Source organism: Varanus komodoensis, unplaced genomic scaffold (genome assembly GCF_004798865.1).
Source record: "Varanus komodoensis strain SLA01 unplaced genomic scaffold, ASM479886v1 scaffold38, whole genome shotgun sequence".
In the NCBI taxonomy this organism is placed as follows: domain Eukaryota; kingdom Metazoa; phylum Chordata; class Lepidosauria; order Squamata; family Varanidae; genus Varanus; species Varanus komodoensis.
This window is the reverse complement of record NW_025335909.1, coordinates 8587204-8597087: the sequence shown is the minus strand read 5'-3', so window position 1 is coordinate 8597087 and position 9884 is coordinate 8587204. Positions and strand designations below refer to the sequence as shown.

At 62.2% G+C, this 9884-nt stretch overlaps 1 protein-coding gene across 1 annotated transcript; it reads left to right on the top strand.

The window, feature by feature from the left end:
* Nucleotides 1–1286: 1286 nt before the first annotated feature.
* Nucleotides 1287–6098, top strand: SELPLG (selectin P ligand). Its single transcript, XM_044440957.1, has 2 exons — nucleotides 1287–1663; nucleotides 3930–6098. Exon 2 carries the CDS (start codon nucleotides 3936–3938, stop codon nucleotides 5187–5189), a length of 1254 nt encoding a protein of 417 aa, XP_044296892.1. The 5' UTR covers nucleotides 1287–1663; nucleotides 3930–3935; the 3' UTR covers nucleotides 5190–6098.
* The last annotated feature ends 3786 nt before the right edge of the window (nucleotides 6099–9884 follow it).

Below are 9884 nucleotides of genomic sequence, written 5' to 3'. Positions count from 1 at the left end.
CCCCCCCCCCCCCCCCGGCTGTGTTCGAGCCATGAGACCTCGAGGCCCCCTTCCAGGTGGGCCCTGGGCAGTGCCCTGCACTGGAGACTTTAACCCAGGACTGACATTCTGGGTTAAAGGACCGACGTTCCCAGCCAGCGTGCTTCCCGTGACTCTCCTTTTAATATTCCGCCTTCTCGGGATGCCCTGCGTCGGCCACCTTCGACCGGGGGCCGCCTTCCAGAAGGGTGGGGCCTGCATTTCCGATTGTTGGCCAGGCTGGCTGAGGGGTGCTGGGAGTCGAAGTCCAGACCCCCGGAGGGACAAGCCGGGGGGGCTGTGGCGACGCCTTGTGAGCGGCAAGGGGGTGTTCCTTTTTTTTAAAGCATGCTTTTGAATCGAAGCTTGCTCTGGCTCCGGGGCTGGCAGGCGCGAGCGTTTGCTGAGGCACCCCCCACCCCCAGGCCTGGAAAGGGGTTCGCCGCAGCGCAGGCCTCGCTGCCCGAGCCAAGCAGTTGCTCCGGGCAGTCATGGTCTGGGGACTCACGGGGCCTCGGGCGGCCGAAACGCTGCCCCACGGGTCAAGGCTGCCCCCTAGGGCGGGCGGGCGCAGGAGCGGCCTCGAGGCGCCCGGCACAGGCAGACCCTGGCCTCGCCCTTGCCTTGGCACGCGCGGGCTTTGTGCGGCAGGGGAGCTGCAGGGCAGGGCGGCAGGCGGTGCCACCAGAGGCGCCCGGCGGAGGGAGAGCGGGGCTTGGCCGGCGGCTGCGGCGCAACCCGCTTCCCGGGCCCTCCGCTTACAGAAAGGCAGGAGAGCGGAGACGACCTCAGGGAGCTGAGAAACGCCTTCCGTCCACCCCACGGCCCAGGGGCCGGTCCCTCTCGCAAGCGGCGGCCGTGGGCATGGAGGAGGGCCTTGGGCGGAGGCCGCCTGTGGGTTGCCTGTTGCCGGGCAGCACGCGCCCTCGGGCTCCGACCAGAGGTGCCCCGGGCACGCAGGAAGCGCGTGTGGCCGCCAGCCTCGCTGCTCGTCCCTGGGCCTGCGGCAGAGGGGCCGCCTTGCCACGGGGACGGCAGGAGCCCTCGTGCCAGAGCCGCAGATGCAGGGCTTGCCACAGAGCTGCAGTGCCAGATAAGGCGCCGCCTGGTCTCTGTTTGGCGCACGGAAGCCACACGCGGAAGAGACCGAGCCTGGCTGGAGCGGCCGTCCCCGTTTCCAGCTCTCCCAGAGTTCTTAATATGCCGCCCAGAGGGCAATAAACTCTCAGGAACAGCCTGTATCATTTAGCGAGTGCCACATGGCACTGGCTCTCGCTGGGAGATACTCCTGGGCTTGCTATGGAGCTAGTCCTCATTGGGCTTGAACATTTTTTTCTTCCGAAGCTTCACTTCCACAGGAATCGAGGGCAAATAGGAACAGAGATGAGTCCTGAGCGGCCCCTTTGCACAGGGAAGGGCAATAGCAACTCTGAGCCACCAGTCTTGGGCTGGGCACCGTCCCTGTTTCCTGTGTGAAGCAGTCTGGGGGCCCGTAGCCACACCCCATCATCGGGGCTGGCCCCCGCGTCCCTCCCACAAGAGGAAGCTGCATCATGTACGTTCTTGAAGCTACCGCAACCCTTCCGATGTTGCTTCTTCCTCTCACGCTCCCCGGCGGTGGGCCTCCCGTTCCGTGTGGCAGCAGGTAGGACAGTGGGGGATGTGTGCGAATCCTGGGGTGTGTGGGGGACAGACGGAGGCACAGCCCCCTCCTCTTTTTTCCGTTTAAGACGCCACGGCGCAAACGGGGGACCAGGAGGCAGTCCCGAGCAGGGCCTCGCGGAGCTTGTGCGAACGGCAGCCGCCCCTCATCCTGTTTGGCTCTTCTGAGCTTGGGTATTTAGCTCTTGGGACGAAATTGGGGGTCGTGGGGGATGCCGAGGCCTGTCCCCACTTGCCAGCTCCCTGACTTCTCTGCGTTAGTCTTTAGTGCGTGTGATTTGCCATTTACAGACACCTTCCCCCTTCGCACTTAAACTAGCTGGACCCGTAGAAGAAAATTGGGGAGGGGGCCGTGTTTCCGGAGGCCTTTGCCACGGTACTTCTGGCTTTCGGGTGGCTGGTCAGGGCACAGGGTTTGGGTGGGGTGGGGGCAGCATACAAACACCCTGCTCAGGCCACCCCGAGCGCCCCTTTTCTTGCTAGAAAAACGGGCCACCCGTTGAACCAAGTCCTGTCTTTCTGGGGCAGGTCCCTCGGTGGCTCCTGGGCTCCCCAGAGTTTTGAGGGCCGTGGGAAATGTGCTAGGTGACCTCTGCAGGGTTGCGCTTTTAGGCAACTTTCAATTTCGGCACTTCTCCTGTTAAGTGCAAAACCCTGCAAAGTTCAAGGCGATTCATGCAAGGGGCTCTTCGACCTGCTTCAAGGTTTGGGTCCAAGTCACGAATCTGCACGTCCCTAGTTATAGCTAGATAGGCAAATCCGAAAGGAGTGGTGGGCTTCACGTAATTCCACAGGAGAGCGAGCCCCCAGCTCGTTTCTGGGCCTCATCATAATTCTTCGGTCGTTTTGCACTCCAGCACAAATCTTCCCAAAGCAGTGGAAAATATCAGTCATCGTCAGGCCAGTGAAGATGGCGGGGTGGGGGGGAGGTTCAGAAAGTGTGGTGGAGTACGGGGGGTGGGGGGGCGGGTTAACCTTCTCTCCCTGTCTGCAGTCCCTCTCAGAAATTCCTCCGTGCAGCAACGGAGGTGAGGGAAGGGGGTCTCTCGCTGCATCCCGAAATCTGTTTCCCACCGTGGCCAGTGAAGAAGCAGGACGTGAGCGGAGAAGCCCGTTCCCAGGGGTCTGCAAAGCCCCCTGGACAAATTCTTTGCAAAAGATACATGAAGATGCCCCTGGGCTATTGCTTCAGCCTCTCCTTAGCCAGAGTGGGCGTCCCTATCCAGACGCCCTCCGGATGTGTTGGACTACAACTCCCAGCATTCCCAGCCAGCGCACCTGGGAGCTGCGATCCGGTGCATCTGGAGGGCACCGAGCTAGGGAGGATTTTAGGGGAGCAGCCTGTACGAGCTCTGCACGGAGCCTGGACCGCAACTGTGCTGCTGCCTTCGTGTTTCCCCCGTTTTCAGTTTCATACCCGAAGGTACCCAAAGCGCTCACTTGCCGAGACGATTCTGCCCGCCTGCCCTGATCTCCCTTGAGGAAGGGTTACGATGCCTGGGATTGCTCTGCTTGGAGTGAGGGGAGATGGGTCACGGGAGCGTGCAGAATTCCGCCTGGCATGTCAGCCTGGAGAGGGAGGCATTTTCCGCCTGTAATCCTGGAACCCAACCTGGGCCACTCCGCGGGGCTGATGGGGGCAGACTCGGCAGAAGGGAAGGGGGGGGCGTTCCCGCAGCACAGAATTTAACGTGAGCATCCTTTCCCCTGGATGTTGGGGGGCGTTAGGAGGGGCTGGCCAAGCTCACGGAGGAGGAGGCTATCGGTGGCTCCTGGCCCCGCCGGCTCCGCACTCCCGTGTCATCAGAGGCAGTGCCCGGATGCACCGCTTGCTGGGGCTTGCTGGGTGGGAGGGGGCTGTTGCTCCTGGGGGTTTTCCATGAGGGCAGCTCGAAGGCCCCCGTGGACAGAAGGCTGGACGAGGCGGAACCCCCTCCCCGAACAGGTCCCTGGTGTGCGAGCCCTTTCTTCATGGGCCATCCAGGCCCGACAGCCGCTCCTCACCGCTACCTCGGTTGAAGCTCCTAGAAGAGAGTCTGCTCACAGCCATCGTGGGCTCCTCCTCCTCTTCCCATTTTCATCATCAGTCTAAGAATGTAGGCTCCTTGTGGGCAGGGACCCAGCTTTGGCCCTCCTCAGTTTTCATACTTAACCTTGCGGCAGCCGTTTGAGAGAAAGTGGCGGGGGGGGGGGGGGCGACCCGGGCAAGCGATGACGGTGTCCACGGCTTCGCTTTCCACCCTCTTCAGGTGAACATGGCAGTGCTCCGGCTTGCCCTGTTGACGGCCCTCTGGAGCGTCCGCCTGGCCGGCAGTCTCGCCCTCCGCTCACAAAGGCTTCCGGGCCAGGACGGCACCAGCGGGGGGGAGCCGGGTGCACACCCCCTCCCTGCCAAAACGGACTCTTGGCTCGTCGTCCCACCCAGGTGGGAGTGGCTGGCCCCAGGAGGGAGCAGTCACGGTGCCCCGCAGGCGCCCCGCAGGAAGAGGCAGGCCAGGACGGCGCTTCCTGCAGCTCCCACGGGAACGGTTTCCAGTGGCAAAACTGCCGGACCTTTCTCTAATGCCGCCACAGCTTCAACCACCCCTCTGAGGACGATATCCCAAGATGTCGCCAACAAAACCGATGCCCGCTTAAGTACCTCAAAGAGCGCAAAGCTGCCCCCCGGCCCCACCCCAACTTCTCCTCTCCTCTCCAAAAAAGGGGGCACCAAAGACAACCTCGCTTCTGGGCTGGTCGTGGAAGAAACCACCGCTGTGCCTGCAGAAACAAGGGACGTTCCTTCCACCCCTTGGCCGTGGCCAGATGAATTTTCTACTACGTCTGTTCCACTTCTGGACGACCCCAGCACTTCCACAGCAGACCTGAGCCGTGGCTTTGCTGGAGCGAAGAGAACACCTGGTTCCCCTCACACGGCAGCTGCAGCTTCCTCCTCCTCCTCCTCCCCCCCCTCCTCCTCCTCTCACACGGCAGCTGCAGCTTCCTCCTCCACCACCACGACCACCACAGAAGAGCCCTGGCTGGAAGATCTTTCCACCTCATCCTCTATGACTCTGGACGACTCCAGCACTTCCACAGCACACCAGAGCCATGGCGAAGACACGGATAGGTCCGTTCTTGGGAGAAAGGGGAACCAGGGGGTTGCTGTCCCGACGGCCGCGGCTCGGAGCACCCCTGCCTGGGTGCCTCCCCCTGGAGCGAGCCCCCCAGGCCGCTCCCTGGTTGGGCAGTGCTTGCTGGCCATCCTGCTGCTGGCCCTGGTGGCCGCCATCTTCATCGTGGCCTCGGCCGTCCTGGCCACGCTGCTCTGGCGCCAGAAGCAAGCCTACCGAATGAACCAGCGCGGCCACACCGAGATGGTCTGCATTTCTTCCCTGCTGGCCGCGGAGGAGGCGGAGGAGGCCGCCCGGAGGGGCCCCCAGGTGAAGCACGTGAGGATGCTGGGCGAGCCCGGGTCGGAGGTGGAGATGGACAACCTGACGCTGAACAGCTTCCTGCCGGATCACTGAGGCGCCCCCTGCCCCGGCAGCTCGGCCTCTCGCTGGCCCGCTGGGAGCCCGGCACCTGCCTCCTTCCGATCACCCGCGGGTTGCACACGCCCCGTTCCAGACTCCTGCTTGAAAAGTGCACCCGTCACGCTGGGACGGTGCCCGGCCGCACCGGGGAGGGCGCCATCCTGTCGCAACACAGGCCTGTTGGGCAACTCCCTCCCCCTCATCTGGCCCGGCTGGCTCGCCCATCGGGAGACACACTGCTGTAACCCGCCCGCAGGGCCTGGGCTGTGGGGCCTTACAATAAACGGAAGTAGTCAAGCCTCTGGGTCCCCCGTTGCTGTCGGCCACACGCCTCGAACGCAGGCAGCCCCCTGGCTCCCGAGGGCGGCGTTTCAGGCTTCCTTTTTTGGGAAGGGGGCGTGCCCGCCGACCTTCCCGTGCTGCGGGGACGTAGCTGCTCTGAGTCAGGTCAAAGGCACAGGTCTTGGGCCCTTCCTTCCGTAGCAGATGGGCTGGGGGAGAAACAAGACAGACGGCGGGGAGCTGTGGGAGGCGGGCACACCGGAGAGCCTGCGGGACCCGCCTGCAGGACCGGCCCCACGTGGCGGGGGGCCGGGGAACAGCTCCAGCAGCGAGGATCTGGAAGTGGGATGCAGGAGCCAAGGCGGGCGCGCAGCCACCTCGCACACCGTTATTCCTGGAGGGGCAAACTGGGGAGGGGGTCTCACTGGGGCTCAGGCACAGCGTTTGTGCAGGTTTGGTTCTGGCACTGCTTCGGTTTCATCTCGCATCCTCCCGACGTCTACTTGCCATCTGACTATGAAACTCTGCGTGCCAGACAACCGAGCCTTTCAGCAGTGCCAGATTCTGAAAATCCATACGTGTTTATTAAATATATATCCTGCCTTTTTTAAAGAACTCAAAGAGGCCTCCCTCCTCCTCCTCCTGCTGCTCTCAGTCTTCTCCCCACAACAACAATCCTGTGAGGTAGGCTGGGCTGAGAGTCCGTGGCTGGCCCAAGGTCACCTGGTTGGCTTCATGGCTGAGCGGGGACTCGAACCCGGATCGCCCGAGTCCCAGTCCCCGCGCCCTTCGCCACAGCGCCACACCGGCTCTCTCACACGGCTGCGGCAGTACGCAGCTGGGACCGGGGGACCCTTCGGTGCTCAGGGGAAAGGAGTCACTTCATGCAATCGGCAAATCGGATTGTGCACCGAGAGGCTTTTGGGATGAAGGGTGCCTGCGTCTTACTCTGTTCTCCATGTTGCTGTTGCCCACAAATCAGCCCTTTTCTGCTTCTGAAATTTCTGTTCGAAATCTGACGGGTCAGCATGCCAAAGCGGAAAATGGTCGGCTTACTTTTCTCAAGGCAACAGCGAAATCAGGACCAGCCCTCCCATAAAGCGGAGAGAGGACACTGTTTCGGGTAGCGGATGCTGAGCGGCCACCTGGAATCCATGCGAGGCTGTTCCATTGGACTCTCCCCTTCTGCCTGTCTTTCTCTCCTCGTGTTTTCCTTTTGGGTGTTTGTCAGGATGCCTGGACTGTTGTCCTTGTCGGGGGAAAGCTCTGCATTTGGGATAGCTTGGGAGGAGGAGAGGGTTCCTCAAAGCAGTGCATATTTAAGATGATTAAATATCTTTATTTTATTTTATTTTTTATTACAAGCATTTATATCCTGTCCTTCTGCCAAGTGCTCAGGACGGCTTCCATCTCGTGGAGTGAAGAAGTGGTCGCACAGTCCTCTGACCACTGCTGGGAACAGGAGGCCAGTCCGGGCCGAGCACCGGCAGGTCCAGGTGAAGCAGCTCACTTGAGCCCAGGCCGGGCAGCGTGCTGCTTGCGGGCAGCCTGGCTTAGGCTCACATCTGCATTTGGGACTTTCTGTTCTCTGTTGGTTCCCTTGGAGCAGAACTGGAAGGGGAACAAAGAGGTGAGCAAAGCAGACGCCCCCGCTGCAGAGAAACCGGGGGCAGAAACGAAATCAGTTCCTCTGTGGCAGAAGCTGCTGCAGGGTCTCAATTTCCCTTTTCCCAAGGAAGGGGCTTTCTACCAGTTTGTCCAGCTCCGTGTTGCCTGCGCCAGCCCGGCCCCCTTCCGGTTCTCCAGGCTCTGGGCAGAGGCAGGCTTTTCCCACCCCTGGCCCTTTCTTGTCATTGTACGCGGCACCCGGGGCCCTTCGGCACGCAGAGCCGGGTTACCTGTCCCTCCCCGCTCGGCGTTCTTGGCCCTCGCTCGCTCACCTCTCCTCCTCCATTTTTTATCTCGCTTCTCTTTTCCTTCCCGGGCAGTTTTGGGCCTGTCACATGTTCTCTCCGCGAGCAGCAGAGCCCTTTGGATGTTCCCTCCTCGAACCTCCTCCATGGGGCACCTCCCGACGGGGCCCGATGCGTAGCCGAGGCCGCTTCTGGAGGCAACCATTCCCCCCCCCCCCGTTTGCGCTTCTTTCCACCTGCCCAACAAGTGCAGTGCGCTAAAAGCAGACGGGGCGAACGTGGGAACAAGCGACTGAGGAGAGCAAGGGTGGAGAGAAAAGGCAAGGTGAAACGGGCACCGATGATAGAGCCGAGCCGCTCTGCCATCGGGAAGCCAAAGCGGGCGGCGGCAGAGCAGCGCCCTGCAAGCGCTCGGCCGGTTCTGGAAAGGCGAGAGCTGGGAGGGAGCCTGAGCCGAGCGCTGCCGGATCGGACCGGACTGGACCGGACCGGTTCCTGCTGGGGCCGGCAGACGCCTCGGGGAAACTCGCAAGCCAGGCCACAGGCGATGCCTCTCGCCCACGTGTGTGTCCGGGGCCCACGTCCACGGTTGGCGTGGCTGGCCGTGCCCACGCACACGGCAGGACCCCGGCCCTGCTCCCCCTCTCCCCGTGCAGCCAGGTGGGGAGCAGGGGGGGCCAGGCTGCCCCGCCCCCAGCAAGTGGGAGCCATGAAGGCCGGAGGGCCAGAGAGGCTGCTGGCCATGGCGGAGAAGGGCTGGCTTCCACTTGGGAGGGAGGGAGGGGGGCCCATTCCTGCCCCCCCAGTCTCCGGGCGCCTCCCCACAGGACCCCGAGAAGCCTGCAGCCGCGCTGGGTGCCACCCCAGCCTTAAAGCGGCACTCCAGTGTCTCGGCGAGGAAGAGGAAGATGGCCTAGGTGCATGCGTATCTAGAGACGCTGGCTGGGGCAGGGCGTGTTGCAGCACAGCTGTCGGCTCAAGTGTGCAGCACAACTAGACATCGCCACCACAACACAGGAAACGCACGGTGCCACCCGCAGCCTCCGAGGCTCACTGGCCTGCCCATCTCCCAGTGTGCTTGTACCCCAGAGCCCTCCAGAACCTGGAGCCGGCACTGGTTCTCCTGTGCTGGTCATTGCTATTCCTCCGTGGTAGACTTCCACTAAAGCTGGAGGTTTTGCTTAGCTATCATGCCGCAGGGGCTCTTCCTCCAGGAGAAAGGAGAGGAGAGACTGGAAACGGGTGTTCACAAGAGCTTTTGCAAGCCGTTCTGGCCAGCAGAGCCGCTCTCCTGAGCCGTCTGGGAGCAGCGCAGCTTCCCTGGCAGGTGCAAGTCGGTTTTCGACGTCAGCCTTTCCTTTCCTGCTCGTGATCTTGGCTGCCCAGGAAGGCCCCTCCCTTCATTTGGCAGCTTTGCAAAGAAATGAACTGAGTCAGAGTCCTGTATCTGATAAGAAACTCAAAAGGAAGTAAAAAGCCATGAGGGGGGACGCCTTCTGGGCCTGTGGTCAACCAGCTGGGCCCTGATTCGGCCTCTGCCACAGCCGCGCTGCTCTGCACCGCTGCTTGCTGCTCGGAAGGCAACGCGGCCGCTCTGACGTGCGTGCGAGCGCTGCCGCTTCCGAGCCGAGGAAATTCTGCAATGGCCATGATTCATAATGGCACTTGCGACACCGGTGCTTGCGTTTTGGGGTTTCTGCTTTGCTTAGTCTGGATTCCGTGCAGTGATGGGCGAGGGTGTCAACAGACGGAAACAACTTGCTTGGAGGGCTGAGCCAAGGGCTGAGGTTGCCCAACGAGGAGGACGCACCGGTGGTGGGAAAATGTTTGTCTTCTAGAGTCAACAGCATCCATCCTGCTCTTTAGCTGAAGCGATAAACCAGCCTTCTAGGGAGACTGTTAGTGAACTGCCAGAGAAAGGCAGCTTTTTGCATTAAAATTGTCTACGAGAGGCAAGCTTTGGAAGAGTTGCCATCCTTTAAACGGAGGCAGTGGAAGGTGGTGCCCAGGAGACTCGCAGGACTCGCTGTGCCGAGTGGATTTGTGGCAATTTGGCACTTCCTTTGGACGGATCCTTGTCTTTTGGCTGGACTCGGGACGAATAGCCCTTGAAAGAGAAGAGCCGGTCAGGCCGGCCTGGGTAGAAGGAAAGGCCTGGCTGTCCTGCGGCCTTCCCAGTGTGCTGCCCCCCCCCCCCAGTGTGTGGGTCTGCCCCAGAGGAAGAGGAAGAGGCCAGTGCTGCTTGGTTGACACGGAGCACCCCTGGCCTCCCTCTTCAGACTCTTCGCGGAGGCGCTTGTGGGAACCGCCGCGGGGGGGGGGGCACCTGTGCGGCCACGAGTGCTTGGCTCAGCAGGAGGATGGCGGTGCCGTTCCCCGTGTGGCCCGACCAGGTTTGGGAAGAGGCTGAAGCCGGGGGGCGGGCTGGGGGGGCGGGCTTCGCTGGCAAGAGGGCGGCTTGTCGCAACCAACGTCGCACCACTCCCCCCCCCCG

Bases quoted from the DNA above. Each gene is read 5' to 3' on its own strand.
- SELPLG (XM_044440957.1), top strand. From the start codon at position 3,936: ATGGCAGTGCTCCGGCTTGCCCTGTTGACGGCCCTCTGGAGCGTCCGC.